We start from the raw sequence: 19,046 nt of genomic DNA, 5'->3' as shown, positions 1-19,046 counted from the left end.
GATGACGAAGATGAGATAAAGAATACGTAGAGTAGCAAAAAGCAAAGAAAGGATAAAAAAAGAAATCGTGGTTCCAGAGGGGGTCGAACCCTCGACTTTGACGTTATTAGCATCACACTCTAACCAACTGAGTTATGGAACCCGTATTATTGGTGACCGCGAAAATAAGTCCTAGATATCCTAAGCATGCATAGAGGGTATTTTAACGCATTTCACAAGCGAATGGCTACCATGAGCGAGTGGCCACCTCTAAAACATACAGGAAATGCGATAAATTACAACTTGATATCGCAACAATAGTTTTATACAAGGATTTTCTTTACAAGTTAAGACTTTTTAGGTGGCATATAACCTCTTTAAGGAGTTTTAGAGAAATTCCATGACTCTGTTTCGCGATATATATATTTTTAGTTATCACCAAAGTGATTTTCAATACCGTGATACTAGAGCATTTTAATTTCTTTAATTTCTATATATTGAGTTCAAAATCTGTTTCAACTGCTATCGACAAAAAAGGGACACAAGAAGAATGTTGTTGTTGAGATATAAAGTTATAGAAGGTCACATTTACTATACGGTTTTGGCGATGGCCATTCGCTTGTGAAATACGGTATATAGTTATGTAGTCTTACGCTCTCCTTTTGTTGAGTCTCCCGGATCATGTGGCTCATTGCTGCCTAGAGCCTTTGTATAACGGTCTCAGTGCATGTCTAAGGGATTCTCTTAGTCCTTCAGTCCTCTAGCTTCTAGTTATCGATCATTGAATCCATCATATTGATTCGATTCCATGATCTTCACCGGCTACGAGACCTCTATTTTACTGATTATAATCAGTTTGACCACCACGCTTCCAAGAGCGATTTTCAAATAGGGTCTGCCCCTTTGATCCAGGGCATCAGCCATGACCCTTTTGAATACGGGGTCTGCACCTCTGTCCATTCTCACCAGGGTATCTCTCATCAGAGAGTCTTGTATACCTCTCTGAATAGATCCGTACAATTATATTTAATCATTATCCTTCATCAAACGAATATCGTTCTTCATTATATCTGAGCCGGGTCCCAACTATTACGACCTCGGAGCTAAATGACCAAGCCTTCAAATGACCAGAGAAGGATCATATAAAATTATAGAATATGAATATCCTCGAACAATCTAATAAGAGTTTCGAGCGCTGGCTCGATACAGTGCGATTAATTCTCTCTCCTCTGGGAATCAAGCGAGTCATCGACCCTTTAGAATACGCTAGACCTCTCACAACAGACACGAGACATGAGTAATGGCGTTATTGGTCTATAATGGTAGCCGGTTGGCTCTATACTTATATTGAAGGCGAATTGAAAGACCGTCTCAAGGCGTCCCAGGCTGATATAGACGAGATCATCGCCGATAAAATTGTCACGGAGCTTAGGCAGATGATGGGTGGTGATCACAAGGCGAATACTTTATGGCTTGAAGTTACCAAATTAGATAAGACAAAGCGGTCGAGCCTCAGCCCAGCCAAAGAATGCATCATTACGTATCAGAGCCAGAGATCGAACCTTGATTTGTATAGTAACGCCCCAGCACCGTTCTAATCGTTAGTCTGAAATTTGAATCAACCAAGATCTGAATTGCCGTCGATCTCATTCATCGAGGAGGATTTGAAGGATAAGGATTGCAAATATGATTGTTCAATCGACCATCGATATAGTCACCAATACTGTTCTGATCAAAGGATGTTACAGTCCACCGATGCCAGGAAGAATAATATCTACTGAACATTTGGTCAATAACCTACAAACTGTGTACGATATCATGAACAAGAAATTAAAGCATCCCAATAGGAGCATCTTTGCCCATATTGATCTACAGCCAGGTGTCCTATACATCATTAGCCCATTACCGGAAAAAGATAGGCGATATCCCATCGATGTCCACTCACCTGATCCATTAGAATTTGAAGATGATGACTACCTCTCACCCTCGAATCATCGATAACGGACTCCCTGGTGATGAAGAACTGGCCAAGAACAGTGTATCTTCAATTGGTTCTCCAACACCTACTAGACAAGGGGGATATCCGTTTTCGGAATCACCCAAGGGCTCTAGAAGATAACAAAGAGATCCTAATATCCCATCGATAACACCTTCTTCAAAGGCATAATCAGACCCAATCAATATTGTTTACGCTATTACTCCTTCTTCAGAGAGAGGATTGTCAACTAAACCCAGGTAAAAAATTATTTCTATCAGCTCAACACCCAATCCATTACTTGCCCCACCAATAAGAAGATCTGCCCGATCCATAAAGGGTATTACGCCAGATCGTTAGAAAGACGAGAATCTAAGGCTCCTCAACGTAGAGAAACGATCAATTCAGCGTTCTTAAAAAATGAATACACTTCTGACACATTAAAGGTCGACTAACGATAATTTTTTTCCCACATATAAACAGATACTTTTGTGCTTTGGTCTCTACTAGACACTCCTATATCTCCTAGGAAGCCCTATCGAGCATAAGTGTACTTTTCCTGGATGGCTTCCGATACGGATAAAGGACTATTTAAGCAGCCCTTGCTTAACGTGTTTAAACAAAAAGGCCGGCTATTCTTCTCTCTCTTACGCGATATTGTAGACTTATTACCTAATAACACTATCGTTACAAAATTTGACCTAGTCGACTGGCCCTATGTTGAGTGGGAAAATTGGAATGGTGCCTGCACTTTGATCGGCGACACGACCTATTGTATAGTGATCTGTAAGTTTATCTGCCCGTGAGGAAACAAATCCGAACTAGCTTCAGCAGATCGCGACGAGGGAGTGAACCATGCCATTGTGGATGTCTATCAACTCGCGGAAACTATCCAGTCGGCTGCTGATGGTCACATGTCAATGAATGACGCCATCAAAGAGTATGAGAAGCAGATGCACCCGCGAGCGAGAGAGGTAGTGGAGACCAGTAGATAGGCTGGACACAATGGCTATTGTTGTGCTAAGGTTGACAAGGAAGGAAGCTTCGCTCTTCTAGGCGAGAAGCTAGTCTAGTGGTCGGTCTTTCGTGTTGCTCGGGCCATCTGTGCAGTGTCACAGCGGTCTAGTACACCATATGATCTAGTACGCTTGTTAGATGTAAGTTACGTAAAGGTGATAGGGTATGAATATTGCTATTCCCGGGCTATTCTCAGTGTAGGGGAGTGGATCTTGGTATTTAGATTTGGGAAAAAAATCAAAGAGCATGCGTGGACGCCGTTTTCTGGAAGAATCAAAACATATCTATCTTTTTTCCCCTTATAATTTACTTTTCTGCCTCTGCTTTTCATAACAGATACCATAAAGTTGGTATTGTCAGTCTCAATATTCCGGCGTAAAACACCACCAGCCCTCTCTCTTAATGGTTACTAGTAAGAACTAGATGGCAAAGCTAGGTCTTGTCTTTTTTTGGTGTTCTTTTGCCCCACCCTGGTTGTTCCATTTGACTCTCCACTCGACCTGGTAGTGAATGCAGGTTGGTATTTGTCTATCGGGTGATCTACCCCTGTCCCGTTTAACCACTAACATAAACCCCAGTTTGTGGGACTGTGCTTTATGCAGGGGAGGTAAACGTTCATGCACTATATCTTCGGGGTCAGGCGAAGAGCAGATTACAGATGGCGTGTATCTATGGCTAGGGTAACCGGGGTGGGGTATACAAATGAGTCCGAGTCTGTTTCTATGAATGGAGGCCTCCGGCTTGGAAAGTATCGTCCTTGTTAAAAACAGTGGTTGTCACCCCCTTGAGGCATAAGATGGCACTGAGGAGCCTATTTGTGGTACCACTGCATGTTAGAATAGAACGAAGGCGTCCCACGACGCTTGAAGGAGGAATTTGTTGCTGATAGGCTAAGTATAGTGATTATCGGGATTATGGGTATTCTATAAGCTAGCCAAATACTGTAGATTATATTTAGTACTGTCTAGTTCCGAGTAAGTTCAGGTTGCCACTGGGACGCCTGCGTGGATGGAACGAGCCAAGTGACAACTCGCTAGACCCGCGAGGTCCACTCTGGTAGTTTGCATTCCCATGGAATATTCTATGGTTGAATATTCTCCTAAAAAAAGGCTTCCTATTTGAGCCTGCAGTTGATTGCCTCCTGGGCCGGGTAGAATACCTTCTGGTGATGGCAGAGGTTGCTATTTGAGTGGTTTTATGCTGCGCTGCGAAGTATAATTCCTAGGAACTGTGGAGTTAAATGACCTTGGTTAATAGATCATGGTCGCCATCTTCCACTAAGGAGATGCGTGAAAATACATTAATAGATGAAGGATATCTCGGTCTTATATCACCGGTGTTATATTTTAACTAGTAGAAGGAAAGCGATCCCATTTATTATCTTCAGGATTAAAAGGTTCGAAGTCCATCTCGAACTTCTTTTACGATCGCTAAATTAGAAGCTAAAGTTCGGCCACGCTATAAACTATTATCTTAACTTATATAAAATGAAACCTAATACGCCTCGGAGAAGAGACTACCCGTATACGAGGAAGTTCTAAACTAGGGCTCGAATTTCAGTTTAAGAGTGTTATATTCGGCGCACGGATCAATAGAGAGAAGTATACGACAGTTAAATACTTCTCTCTCTCGCTATTACTCTCTATAAGATATTCGAGAGCTTCACGAAGATTATTATCCTCTAAAAGAAAATAGCTAGGCTAGAATATCTGTTGATTAATCTCTTTAAACAGAACAGTTAGGATTAATACAAATCGTATTGCTTTAGCTGCCGAGGAGTTTAAGGGAATGAGAGGAGATCGTCGCACTCACGCTTTCCCGGTCCTGGCTACTTTATATGCAATATACTTTCTTAAAGTTATTAATGCCATGTATGCTTTATAGATGGGTTCCATAACTCAGTTGGTTAGAGTGTGATGCTAATAACGTCAAAGTCGAGGGTTCGACCCCCTCTGGAACCACGATTTCTTTTTGAACATTTGATGAATGTTCATTCATTATACTTTTTTTCTGCAAGTCTCGCGGCGCTCGTTTGCCTATCGCATGCTTCTACATGCTTGCTTTCTTTCTTTATAGTTGTGAAAATTCCTCTGGCTATTTTTTTTAATTTTCGAGATCTACGGAGTACCACTTACTTGCTTTCTTCCTTCTATCCATCTTTAGTATTTTAAATTGAGTAATCTTCTTGATCTGACCCGTCACATAGATAGCCTTTGAATTAAGTTGGTTGTAAACTTGGAAAGATAATAAATAAATAAATATTATATGTAAGAGAAAAAAAAAAGAAACATGGTTCCAGAGGGGGTCGAACCCTCGACTTTGACGTTATTAGCATCACACTCTAACCAACTGAGTTATGGAACCAGATCATGTGATAGTGTCAAGAATATGCATTTATCAATGTGTCGCGATTTACCTAAGTATCTACCTAGCTAGGCCTCGTTGCTGTGCTAATGTCGACACACTGTCCCATCACCCCAGCTAATATGCATTCTTATACTGTCTAGGCCCTGACAAATACTGCAGTAACAACCAAAGTTTGGTACTGTTTATCGGTATTGTAGGTATTACATTATAAGAGAAGAAAATTAAGCTATAGGAAAAGACACATGAAAATGTTAAACAGAATGATAGATAGTCTCAGTGCTGCAGAGCTTCTCTCTTCCTTCCTTTCCATCTCTCGCTTTCTTTAGAATCAATACGTACAGATTTGTTTCTACTTCTCATTGAAACAAGTCCATACCGCGCTTACAGCACAACCAATACGACTACCCAAACATCTCACTAGGATATAATGGATACCCCTAGTGATGAAGCCGTGCAAGCTTACATGGAATATTTTCAAAGAGACATAAGCACCTGTCGCTTTTTACCGTTCCTAAGACACATGATTTACTTCATTGTTGACGATTTCGACATTAAGATTGATGCAAATGCTCTACCCACTGCTGCTAACGAAGAGACAATTTCTGAAGAGACAGTCCGTATTCAGGTCATGGGTCGACTGCTTGATGAGTTTAAGGCCAACTTTGACGACCCTCTCGGCGAGCTTTTTGGTATGGAAGAAGAAGGGCCTGAAGAATATGCATACGTGAAGATCATCGATGTTTTTTACTTCTGCTTAAATCGGACACAGCGGCAGCCCTCTAACTTGAGCCGAGGGCCTTCCGTTAAAACAGCCAAGGAGTAGAGAGACGAAGATTGGAATGTTCATATCGAGGAGCTACATCGGCAAGCGAAGCGTGGTGTCCGGAAATTCATCTCTCGAGCACAGAAAACATCTCCATCCACTAGGCTAAGACGGAATTCATTATTTGAAACAGCAGACATAATGGAGAGCGATAGCGGTGTTACAGCAGCAATTTAAGCCAACTCACGACTCAACAGTCCAGTGCGACAGACACAGAAGGTCTTGGAACGAAATTCCGGTGGCTTTGATGTGCAGATAGAAGCAAAACTTCCACGTCCCCTGGACCTTATACCGGTTGATCGTCAGAATTATTCCAAACACCTACTTCTGAAAGTCAATGAGCTCCATTCGAACCGTTACGGAGAGATCCTGGAGCGGCATCCAACTGTGGAAATATGCGCAAAGCTTGAGAATAACCTCATGCCTGGTGTGAGACTGGTTAGTGATGGGGGACTGTTCTCCCTGGATGGGTAAGTGGATATCGTGAGACTCACGGGGTTGGTCCGCAGTTTCTAATAAGCTCTTGGATAGATTACGGTCGATTAGCGGAGATATCAAAACAACTGCCGCTGGCATTTACATGCATATTCTCTGGCCCCCAAATGATCCCCAGCATTTCTGCCTGTACGTTGGCCAAGCAAGAAATTTGGGAAACAGGATAGCAGATCACAATGATAGGCTATATCGCAGAAAACACCCCAGCCTTCATTATCACGTTTGGGATTCGCAAGAAGACATGTGTTCCGAGTTCGTTATACTTGCGGTATTCAACAGTGAAACCAAAGGACAGAATCTTTCTAGATATGAGCAATGTCTACTGAACTTGTTAGAGATGTGGATGGCTTGTTTGTTCAGAACCCTCACTGCCAAGGATCTCGACACATATCTGCCTCCATCTGCGGACCGTTCATCCGCTGGCCGCCATCTCAACGTCGTACCACCTATATGGCAGATGTTTTATGACGAGAATTTACCGGCAAGGAAAGAAGTTTTTGACCGAGCAGGGTTTGAAGCACTCATACGGTCAGATGACCCTGCCGTTCGATCATGGGCGCGCCAAGCTACAGCTTCGTATAACGATATCAGGAACTCTCCCGACCCGCGGCTACGCCGCTATTGGTTTGAGAACAATCAGAGGCAGCTCCAGCAGGCTTGGGACGCCAATGAAAAGAGAGCCATTGATAGGATGAAAGTCTATCAGGTCGAGGGCAAAGAGAGAACTATACGTTGTGCTCCAGGCCGCAATCGTGGTTATATCACGTGCGGGAAATTTAATATTCCTCTACCTCAATCGCTTAGCATGTCACCTGAGAGTAAGGTTTTTGTCCAATTTCATCTCTATGAGATGGCGGTCTCTCACCGCTACGCGTCTGAAGCAATGCCCTGCGATCCAGCGAGTCGACTTGCAATATCGATCAAAGGCTGCAATTCTTCTAGTGATGAGATCGATGAATGGATTCAAAGCTCTGGGAAGAAGGCCGCTATGAGAATAAACACGCTAGTAGATATGCTAGAGGGTATCACTCTCACTGAGACTCGCTCGTTTTGTCGGCGTTGGGATGTGAGTCGCACGGAAAAAGGAGCATCGCGGAAGACCAACTACACGAACGAGTAGCGCTAGTGTGAAAGCAGACAACCAGCAATCACATATGCGCGATTGAAGCGAGCTGCATGGAATGGCCACATCATGCCGATGATCTCATACAGGAGGTTGAGAAAGTCGTCGGCGGAAGGAGAATGCTTTCAACCGTCGAAGCCGAGATTTTGAAATGCAAAATCTTGAACGGGAAGACTTACCCATAGCTGCATAGTACATTATGTCCTACCAGCATCAAATTGAATCACTGGCTCAGTATAATGTGCAGCCTTAGCCCATGCTCTGCCTTGCTCTACTAATTCACCAACTGGGAGATGATGTGCCCACCATCCGTTAGATACGTGAGGATGTCGAGGCAGTAATGGCCGAGCGGCCTCGTCATGCAGCAATTCACCAAGATAAGCTCAACACTCTCCGATCACGGCAAATGAGTGGTCACGGCGGTGACTAGATGGGTTTTAGTAAAAAAAGAAAAGCACACAACCATTGGTTAGCCTTTTGATTGTTGATACTTGGCTACGGATTACAATCATAACCTAATATTTAGTGGTCCTAAATGGAAGACGTTTCATTCTTTTTACAGATATAGCATGCGGCATATTGGAAGTATTCTTAGAATGAGAAATGGCGAAACTAGAGAGCCTGATGCCGGCGATGGGATGTATGTTTACACGGACCTTGAACTGTCCGTTTAGATGTCATTCTATCGGTCTTCCAAATATTATGGTATGAATAGGTATTTAGTAATTCTTGCTCGTATAGAGGCGGCACATTTGTATGATAGGACAAGGACTCAACGATAATACCGTAGAGTAATCACATAGGTGGGCTGTTTTGATAAAGAAACAAATGTATCCATCATTCTGAAAGTTCGGCTAATCTGAATCTAGTGCCTACTATGATTAAAATCTAGCTTAAATACCGGAAATGATGGGCTGTGTGCTTCAATGCGGAAACTCTTGATATATTTTTACCATGCTATTATGCGTGATATACGGGATAGCATAATAAGTCCCTTCTTTCCGCAAATGCCGCCGAGGCCTGGTCTTTTTTAGAACAAAATGACCATCCCCATTTGAGATGAATCCTCCAACAAGAGTCGCCCTCTCGGCGTGTATAAAGCCGAGACGCTGATACAATTCCAGCTCGGACTTTAAAGAAAGGAATGTGTTTGATTGTTCAAGGCCAGAGGCTTGTTAATCCCCTCTTTATCTAGTAAAGGATCATGGCCAAACATGGCAATCTTTAGGGCTATGGCTATCTACTTAATTTTAGCGCTGGGTCTGTATAGCTTAAAAATTGCTATCCGCGTAAAATGGCTTAGAAAGGCCGTTGCCTATATATAATTAAGATCAATTTCACTAAATCTAGGCACCGTACGTGAATAGCAAAGTCAATAGGTACCATCGAGCCATATACCCACGTAAACCCCAGAAAGTCTGGGAAAGCCTTACCCGGCTGAATCAAAATAACATGAAGTCTAGCTGGAATTGATTTGGTTAATCTTTAAGCAGGATAAAAAAGATTAGGGACTTAAAAGAGCAAAAAAAGAATCTTGGTTCCAGAGGGGGTCGAACCCTCGACTTTGACGTTATTAGCATCACACTCTAACCAACTGAGTTATGGAACCGATTATGGTTATCGAGGGAATATTGTGTATTATGAGCCTAAACACCCGAAACCAGACAAAATCACGATGTATAGATCGATTTACAAGCCACTGAGTTTCACTTCGAATAAAATTACTCCGTAGTGATATCCTATAAGGGACCCTCGGTCTATTATTCGGACCCCTTCTCTACTCGCTAAACCTATTGAGGTCTCTTGCAGTAAATGTATTTCCAATGCATTTTCCCGGTAACAATGCGCGCGTCCTTCACCGCGTTGGCGGTTAGGAACGATAGGTACTTCTATTACTATGTAGCGCCCTAGCAAAATGAAGTCAGTGATATTTACTAACCTCACCAGTCTACTTAGTGAGCAAAAAGCGGCACGGGGTGAGCACTGGAGCGGAAAGGGAAAGCCATCTCGCGGCCTAAGATCCAGTGTATAAGTATATCACTGCTTTCTAGGATTTCTAAGAAAAGGGCAATCTCGGCAATTTGGGTTTTTACGTATTAAAGATGGAGTGCTAAGAGTGAACTCTCCTAAAAGGGGCTATAACACTGCCCAGGTGTGCCAGGTGTCTTACATATACTTGGAGGGATAATAAGTGAATGAACATTTCAACATCCAAAGTACCGCTTTTCTATCCAACGCGGCTCTCCCTCTTCTTCGATGCGTCCAACAATTACATTGATCCTGGGGTATACGGCAGTAAGCCTCTTGAGACCCCGCTCACCTGCTGCGCAAGTTACGAAAACGATCCTCCCTTGTTCCACGCCATGATCAATCAGGACGCGAACAGCCATAAGTGCAGCACCTCCACTGGACATCTGAGAGTCAATTAGTATGACACTTGCATGTTCTTCGATATGCGACGGAAGTTTCAAGTAATGCAACTCCGGCTCCTCATTGCTCTCGTTCGTTTGGATGAGTACGCGACCAGTAAGACAGTCGGGAATGGATCGCTTAAGTGCAGTCTCCATACAAGAGCCTCCACGTAGGATAGCCACGGCTGATACGATGCCCTTGGGATGCAAGCCGAGGTATGTGTTCCCCTGTGGTGTTTCCACATTTGCGGATACATACGATGTCATATCCAACGCCCTGCGATAGTGATGTCAGCAAAGTAAATATAAGAGGCAGGGTAAAGAGCAGTACTTTTCGATTAATATCGAAGCCAGTCGATCAAAGTAGAAAATGAAATCCTCTTGCTCAGTTTCTGGGCTCTGTAGAATAGTATTCATGCCAAGGAACTGCGGTGTCGAGGGCAAGACATGGACATTCGAAGGCAGCTCGACTTCTGCTGCAACCAACCCTAGTCTGCGAAGCGCTTCAGTGTGCTTGTCGGATTTCTCCTGCAGCTTGCGTTGAATGTGTTTGACCACCATGTCTAAATTGATTAGTATACAGCTCTCAAAATCAGCAATTCCAGGGGATTGTATACCGATAGCAGTCGTGTTCTCAATACCACGCGGGATAATAATGTCTAAGATGCAAAGTTAATTAGAAGTCTTTAACGCTTTGCAATTTCCGACGGCCAACCTGAGATAGGGCGTTGAGGCTCCACAAATCGAGTGTAGGAAGGCTTCACGAAGTCAAACCATTGTTTGATGATTCCTTCAATGTCACGCCCTCGCTCACGGACGTCACGCAAGACTATAGATTTTTAGTGGGATTGAGGTAGCATAATTGAGGAAACTAAACTCACCTCTGCGACCTAAGCATACATCCATATCTGCTTCGACGAAGATCTAGGACATCAAATTAGCCCTGATAAGCACAAGGATAGCAGGATAGCGGGGGAAAAAAAATAGAATACCTTCACATCCAACATCTCGACGATTCTAGGATCATGGAGCGCCAAAATTCCCTCAAGAATGAGCACACGAGGGGAGTAGAGGGTGGTTGTCTGAGGCTGCCGCTGGTGCTCAGAAAATGAGTAAACTGGGATGTTCGCTTTCTTTCTGTGACATCCAGTCAGATCAAAGAGAAGAACTCTAGGGGAAACAGTAGATTTACCCTTTCTTCAGATCACGGAGGGTCTCCACCAGAACATCAAAGTCAATCGATTCCGGGCAGTCGAAATCATATTCGTTTGCATGGGCCTTGTGGTGTTGCTCGGGAGTTAAGTTCTTGTAAAATGAGTCCTGCATGGAACATATTAGAACAAGAGGCTCTCAATTTAGATGCATCAAAGTCCACAAGCTTTACCATTACGAGGATCACCACCCACGGCAAGTTCAAAGACTTGACAATCTCTATCGCCACAGAACTCTTACCGGAGCCAGAGCTGCCAGCAATACCAATAATGCTCAAGTCCTGCCATGGTGGAGAATATCGCACTTCGGGGGACGAAGAATATAAAGGTGAAATCGTTTCCATGTCTACGTGTGTGACATACAACGCTGTAGGTATCTCCCAAGGTTGAACCTTTCCACCCCTCTGATATCAATTGTGATAGCCTTGAAAGATACGCAGGTGGGGACCCACTGTAATTACCTAATCATTGATCCCAAAGCGGGTTAGCCGTGGTTCAATATTTCCTGGAAGGTTCCAAGGTTGCACTAATCACGTGCTGCTTACTCATATATTCGTAAGCGTCCTATTTGAGCTTAGCGTAATGCTTTCGCTTAAGCTACTTCTTCCGCCGCGAGCTTTTCAATTCCTTTTCTCTTTCGCATCCAACCCGATCTTCTCCCACACAGCGATTTGCCTTTCCCCATGGCCGTCGTCTCTCGGGTTGCCTTCCAGCTTTACGGATAGCTTCAGATCAGATTCAAGACTGGCTATCTAGCTCATAATGTCTGCTAATCTTGTATGCTTCTCGGCTTGACACCCGTGGTTGCTGGCCTTTTAACACTATGCAGATGTCTCGCACTCCCTCGACTGCGACGCCTACTTGGCATCACTTCGAGCGGAAGCTCGAGGAGGTCAAGCCATCTAAGACGTGAGTTAACTTTCCCCTTCCACCCCCACCTACCCGCCGCCGTGACATGATGTTCTTGAAATTAAGTTGGGAATCTCTCTGAAAACATGTGAGGAAAAACAAATTGACTTATCCTTCTGATTCACGTCACAACTGCAAAATTTTCACTCATCCGTTGAATCAATGGTTACTGACAATTATACTACAGTGATATCAACTATTTGGTTATGGACTACCTCATCACTAATGGCTATCCCGCTGCTGCGAAGAAATTCGCAGTGGAGGCCAATATCCAACTCAGAACGGATCTTGAAGCCATCCAAGAGCGGGTTGAAATTCGCACTGCGATTCACTCTGGTGATATTCAGGCGGCCGTTGAAAAGATCAACGAGCTAAATCCTCAGGTAAGAAAAATCCCTCACTAGTCTATTTCACATCCCTTGGCCCCACTTGCTATGATTATACCAAGTTTCATGCACCACTCTTAAACTCCCTTCCGGGACATTTGCAGAAAAACAAACATCTTCAGTCCTCAGTATGAGCAACTGCCAAAAATTGAATCTTACCAGCATATCACACATTTCTTGTCAAGTGCCATGGCTAACAAGACTTCAATAGATCCTTGACGAAGACCCATCGTTGCACTTCTCTCTCCTGCGTCTGCAGCTGGTTGAGTTGATCCGCACCTGCATGGACACTCCCGGTAGCGATATCACTCCCGCCTTGGATTTTGCCACAGCGCAACTGGCACCTCGCGCACCTACAAACCCTCAGTTCTTGGCCGATCTCGAGCGGACCCTTGCCCTTCTTATTTTCCCCAGTGATAAACTGGCCCCCTCGCTTGCGTCGCTCCTGGACCCTGCACTTCGTAAAGAGATCGCAACCCGAGTCAACGAGGCAATTCTGCAGAACCAGGGCGCTCGTAAAGAGGCCCGGCTGCGCAATCTTGTGAAGACCCGGGCATACGCCGAGCAAAAGGCACGAGAGGCCAAAAAAGACATCCCAGATACCCTGGACATTGGCTTGGTCGGCGATTCTCACGAAAACAGTAACAGTAATGACCTTGCTACTAACATTCGTGACACCTTGATGTCAAACAACAGCGACATTGATCCAATGATCTCTTGATCCAACTTTCATCTCAAGCTGGCCTTGATTGTCAGTCAGATTTCCCCCTGTCCTGTCGCGGCAGAACCTCCTTTTTTTCGTCTTTGCTCTTCTAGCGCGGCGTCTTGGATCCACATTTTTAGGTGTTCGGGCGATAGTATTCCGCTAGCTCCAATGTGAGCTCTTCGACCCTTTTGCAATAAAAATGGCTTTTTAATATTGAATTTGGTCACGCATATTCCTTTATCCTGAACATAGTAGTTCTATATTGTAGTATCACTTGATTGTATCTGAAAAAGGCATCGGTAGAATGGATACGAACATTGCATGTGTGCAGCATCAACCAGTGGAGCAAGAAAGACATTTGTCCCACACCATAAATCCAACCCGCAAATATAAATCAAGCGTGGCTATGAAAAGTAATAAAGAAGCAACAAAAGCAAGTCTATGGACGAATTTTAAAGCAAACAAAATAGCTCCGGACTCACTGCGTGCCGAATATCGAAAATAAAATCAATCATAAATGTGTCTAGATCAACAACCAATGACAGAACACAAATGAGAGGTGACATTGCCTTCCTAGAAGCTCATGAGATCTGGAGAATGAAGTATTAGCAAAGTGCGAATGTTGATGGAAAACAATAAAACATTAAAAGACGTACCTCTTCCAAAGAGCGCTCTCTTGGCCCAATCCATGGCCAGCATACACCGCGTGCGGAAGCTAACACTCTCAGCGAAGTAGATACTACGCCAAAGGTACATAGCAATGACACCGCCACTAAAGCTCATACCACCAAAGTCAAAGACAGCAGCGTTGCTGATGTACGCCAAGCTTCCGAGGTGTCTATACTTAAACGCTTTGTAGACAGCCTCGTCAAGATCACCGTAGTCGATCTCATTGGCCCTGAGACCGGGAAGTGCGGCGGCAATCTTGGTCAGTTTACGGCCCAGGTACACACCCTGCTGGTTAGCACGCTGGGCAGTGGCAGGCAGGGAGGTGAGCTTGGTGTCAATCTGGTGCAGGAGCTCGGACAGCTCGCCGTAGTCGAGGGTGCCGGAGTGGTCCTTGTCGTACTGCTCAAAGAGCAGGTCTAGGCGACGGAGATGGTTCGAGGCTTGCGGGAAGCGTCTCTTAACCCGAGAGGCGAATTCAGTCCATTCAGAGAAAGTGAGGTGCACTTTCTCGGGGTCGCGGCCTTTCTCCCAGGCAACAGTGCGGAGGAACCTGATGATGTTGTCTGCGATGTTGTTCTGAACTGTTGAGCAATCGCCGATTGCGTAGACGTCACCCAAGGGAGCGCCAATCACGCGAAGATGGGCGTCAGTTTCAAGAGCGTGCTTGTTGTTTTGGCCTTCCAGTTTGTTAGAGAGTGTCTCTGAGATCTCGGCTCGGGCTAAAGAGATATTGTTAGATCTGGTGTATTGAGTAATGGCATTAGTGAACTAACCAACTCCAGTGGACCACAAGCAGAATCCAGTTGGGATTTCTTTTACAACGGTCTTGCCGTCTTCCACCTGGGAGAAAAGAACCCGATCGCCACGCACTTCCTTGACACGGGCGTTGGTCAAGACCTCGACTCCATCGCGAGTGAATCGGCCCTACAGGGCGTTAATACGAGAACAATTCCAAGGGAGGTTCAGACGTGAAGAAAACATACCTCGGCATACTTAGAGAGTGCTTCATCGTAAGTGTTCAGGATGTGACTTCGGCTTTGGATGATGTGGACAGACATCTCGTTTCGTACAATGCGAGGGAAAGAACGAAGCAGATCTTCATTTAGGAGATCGAACAACTCGGCAGCGAATTCAACACCAGTTGGGCCACCTCCACACACCACAAAGGACAGTAGGCGTCTGCGCTCTTCATCAGAGGTGGTGGGGAGACACGCCAGCTCCATATTCTCTAGAACCTTGTTCTTAATTTGACGAGCATCGTCAATCGTCTTCAGGAAGTTGCAGTTTTCAAGGCCTTTGACACCGTGTGGGTTTGTTACACAGCCTAGTGCATAGAAATGTTAATACTTTTAGACTTGAACTTGCCTTGTTCTTGGCACGACATACCAACTCCGACAACAAGCTTGTCGTATGGAAGATAGAAGTTCTTTGTCTGACCATCTTGGCCAACCTGGGATACTTCCACCAGCTTCGCAGAGAAGTCAACATCAACTGCAGAAGCCTTGAGGAAATGACCATTGACCCGGTCAATAATCCGCCGAACGGGCTCAACAAGCGACCGAAGACCCAAAGTTCCAACTGTAGCAGAAGGCAACATGGGAGTAAACAGGAAATAGTTAGTAGGGGAAACAACAGTAACATGGTAATCGGCAGGGTTCAAGTTCTTAAGGAGCGCAATGCTACCCCAGCCCGTTCCCAGTATAACCAGACGAGGCTTATCCTTCTGCCGAAGCATAGCCTCGGAGTCATAGTCGCCAACCAGAACATCGGCTATGGGTAAGTTCTTCGGGCCTCCAAGTCGAGGATTGAGAGCCAATTCCGAAACCGGAATATCCATCCCACTGGCACCTTCGCGGTATGTACTGGCATCGTAGATGAAGAAGGCGACGACCACGGCGCCGGTGGTGATGATGAAGAATCCACAGAATGTAAAGACCTTGCGTATAGCAATAATTGTACGGGATTGTTTGAATGGTTTGACTTTAGCAGCGAGTTCTGATTTGAATCGGATCGGCATTGAGCCCGGCGCCAAGGCTCGCCATTGGGGGGCGGGTCGTCGACGAGGAGTGTGTAAGGAGCGAGACAGAGGTTGGCGGAATGTAAACAATGTCTTCGAGGCATAAATTCGGCTTGGTACTGATCCCATTGACTTCACCGCGGCGCCGTCCGCCCGGGTCCGGCGCAGCATCGCGTTTAGCATTGTCATAACAGGGAGGGAGCTTGTGTAAAGGATATTCAGCGATGGAATAAAGAGACGAAGCAGCTCATGATCCGTTGCTGTGCACTCAAATAACGAGCNAAAAAAAAAAAAAAAAAAAAAAAAGAAGAGTCTATCTAGCAAATGTTATGAACCTTGGACAAGAATAGACGCCGACTGTCACCGACGACGTCATTTTAAGAGAGGTCACGTGATAAGGTACTCGGGAACCCGGCATCGAAACTTTAAACTCATACGACAGCTTCCACCTCCGTGGCAGATTCACCGACAACTATATCTAGACAAGTAACTCTTTTGCGTACCAATGGAAATGAATCCGTGGAATTCTATTTTATACTCATAACTAATGGATATGGATATCGGGCCGAGCTCAAGTCAAAAAAGCTCATATGTATGTACCTGTATATACTAGTTTACTTATAGTATCCCCGGTTGTTAACTATACATTGAAAAGTCGTTTGCACAAAGTATACTTCTTTACCTCCTTCGCCTACATCTGGAAAGACATTTAAAAAAGACCATCTAAAAAGACATCACAAGACCGCATAGGCGGCCCACTGTTCTTCTTAAATTAAATCTAAAAAGTTTATTTTTTAGAGCATGAAGATCTTATCATCATATATATAAATATGAGATTAACCCCTCCTCTTGCACTACTCGTTCAAGTTAGATATAGTACCCAGTGACAGTAAAATATCTGAGTATAAAATCAGATCTAGAATCTAGGTCAAAAAGCTTCTCATATAGGCTTCGATTATTTACCCTAGACTAAGTAGAACTAGGAGTGGTTAGTAAGAATCAAGGCTATCTCTATAAATGAAGCAATAGAGAATAATCCAGAAATAATTCGACACATTTGATCGTCTCAGATTCGAGCAAACTGAAGATACCAATACCAAGCCCCATGGTACCAGGTATGAAGTGGTTGAAGTAGCACAGCAAAAAGGAAAACATGCACCACATTAGATACAGAAAGGGGATAATTTTAACCAGCACCTGATTGATCTAACGATGTTTGCTGTGTAGATACCAAGTAGGTACAAACAATATGTCGGGTCGGTGGATCATAGATTTTTTGAATCTTTGATCTTTGAGATAGGCGATGTTGCGAGATCGTAGGCCGTCCACTGACGTATTTTCATAACAGGCTCGAGCACTGGCTTTCACGGCACTAGCCTTGCCTTTGCCTCGTTTCTCAGGTGAACTATATATCATATTTGAAAATTCCGCACCCCGATGTTTCTGCCATTGAGGGTCATCTGGGGTCAACCAGCGCCTAAGTTAATTCACATTGTGATCACTAGAGCTAATTCGTTTTCGCATTCAAAGATCTCAACGAGAGCTTCGGTATCACAGCAGTCACAAGTAAAAGAGACAGAAGGAGCTTTCTCTCCGACACGATGAGCCCCCACAATCCCATTAAGCAAGTTATCAACGCGTTTGTCACGTATATCTCTGCAGATGGACATATTGTGCGAAGGAACCCAGATTCTTTTCCCTAATGGGTGTGGACAGCGATATAGTAGGGATATCTTACGACGAGGAACCAACTCAATTTGCTGAACTCTCAGAATCAGACTAGGAGACGTAGAGTATATCTGTGCATCGATGGAAGAAAGTAAGGGAATCTGAGTGCCAGATTGGAAGGTGTAAAGTCGAACTTGTGTGTAAGAAATATCCTCTGTGCTGATTCCATATTCTGGGCCATAATAAAACCTCCTCATAGCAAGCTGCAGGTGTAGAAAGTTGAAATAATATTCAACCTAACCGCCAGACCATGTCTGGGCAAGGGGAAGATCAAATTTAATCGATTTTTCTAAGCAACGAAGACACGTCTCGAATCGAGATCCAGGAAGGAAGTCTTTTGAAGCATAGTATCTATGGAGATCATTGCAATTAAAGGTGGAAGATAGCAAAAAGTCGACGATTGCAGAGTGAGGTGCAAGTCACATTGTCGCGAGTGAGAAAATCCGCTATTGACAATAAGTGTTCGACCGGGAGTCCAGGGAATGTATTTTGTTTGGGTATTTCAGAAAGGGGGTTAGGGTTTCCCCAAGATCGGGATACCAAGGAAGAGAAAAGGGCGGAGAGAGACTGCATACTAATGATGATGGGCTTATGTAGCTTAAGAGGGGTGAATGTCAAAGTGACCGATAAAGCCTGTGAAGAAGGCAGGCGGCTAGATTGTGAGAGGTGGTTGTGGACGAAGTACATATGTATTGTTCAGGCTATCGAAACCGTAGGAAACCGAGGAACTGGAGAAGGTTGTTACATATGTTCCAGTAATGATGATCTAATTCCAAGCTAAGACTACCTATCTGTATAGCTAAAGCCCTGCAGGTGTATCATGGCGGATGATGGTGACACGGCAAGGTCAATTTCGGAAGAAAAGAGTCCATTTAATCAGAATATTGAAGATAGGAAGAGGAGGAAAGGAAGAGAGCTCTACTCCGTACAAAGATGAGCGACGAGAGTTAATGATTATGGTATGTAATATTCAGGGACGTGCTCGGTTTTACCTCGGCGATCAAAAAGAGTCAACCTTGGAGCAACTAAAGCGGAAAAGAAAAGCCATGTCGCGCAGCCTAAAATCCGGTGTATATGAAAAAGAGCGTAAACATAGCAGCCACCCATTTCGGTCTCGAAAATAAAAAAAATAACAAGGCCATTCCCCGTGGAATGCTTCATGTGCAGAAGGTAAATAAATAAACGCCGACCTCGCTTGACATGCAAATAATAAAAAAAGGATTTCCCCTG

At 44.3% G+C, this 19,046-nt stretch overlaps 4 protein-coding genes across 4 annotated transcripts; 2 read left to right on the top strand and 2 right to left on the bottom strand.

Annotated features, from left to right (window-relative positions):
• Positions 1 to 5,858: 5,858 nt before the first annotated feature.
• PEX2_083680 (uncharacterized protein) lies at positions 5,859 to 7,776 on the top strand (the record flags this gene model as incomplete). Its single annotated transcript, XM_016745638.1, has 4 exons — positions 5,859 to 6,157; positions 6,359 to 6,631; positions 6,693 to 6,785; positions 7,017 to 7,776. The coding sequence occupies 4 exons, from the start codon at positions 5,859 to 5,861 to the stop codon at positions 7,774 to 7,776; spliced, it is 1,425 nt and encodes a 474-aa protein (XP_016595537.1).
• A 2,207-nt stretch (positions 7,777 to 9,983) lies between these two features.
• On the bottom strand, positions 9,984 to 11,745 carry PEX2_083670 (uridine kinase family protein; the record flags this gene model as incomplete). Its single annotated transcript, XM_016745637.1, has 8 exons — positions 9,984 to 10,467; positions 10,522 to 10,753; positions 10,808 to 10,849; positions 10,906 to 11,019; positions 11,072 to 11,114; positions 11,183 to 11,327; positions 11,383 to 11,510; positions 11,575 to 11,745. The coding sequence occupies 8 exons, from the start codon at positions 11,743 to 11,745 to the stop codon at positions 9,984 to 9,986; spliced, it is 1,359 nt and encodes a 452-aa protein (XP_016595536.1).
• Positions 11,746 to 12,163: 418 nt separating this feature from the next.
• PEX2_083660 (glucose-induced degradation complex GID8) lies at positions 12,164 to 13,417 on the top strand (the record flags this gene model as incomplete). The annotated part of the gene is made up of 4 exons (XM_016745636.1): positions 12,164 to 12,178; positions 12,231 to 12,310; positions 12,498 to 12,693; positions 12,908 to 13,417. 4 exons carry the CDS (start codon positions 12,164 to 12,166, stop codon positions 13,415 to 13,417), a joined length of 801 nt encoding a protein of 266 aa, XP_016595535.1.
• Positions 13,418 to 13,975: 558 nt separating this feature from the next.
• PEX2_083650 (putative NADH-ubiquinone oxidoreductase 64 kDa subunit) lies at positions 13,976 to 16,271 on the bottom strand (the record flags this gene model as incomplete). The annotated part of the gene is made up of 5 exons (XM_016745635.1): positions 13,976 to 13,992; positions 14,059 to 14,790; positions 14,845 to 14,995; positions 15,055 to 15,395; positions 15,458 to 16,271. The coding sequence occupies 5 exons, from the start codon at positions 16,269 to 16,271 to the stop codon at positions 13,976 to 13,978; spliced, it is 2,055 nt and encodes a 684-aa protein (XP_016595534.1).
• Positions 16,272 to 19,046: the final 2,775 nt, after the last annotated feature.

Source organism: Penicillium expansum (assembly GCF_000769745.1).
Source record: "Penicillium expansum strain MD-8 chromosome Unknown contig276, whole genome shotgun sequence".
Lineage (NCBI taxonomy): Eukaryota > Fungi > Ascomycota > Eurotiomycetes > Eurotiales > Aspergillaceae > Penicillium > Penicillium expansum.
This window is presented reverse-complemented; position numbering and strand designations above follow the sequence as displayed.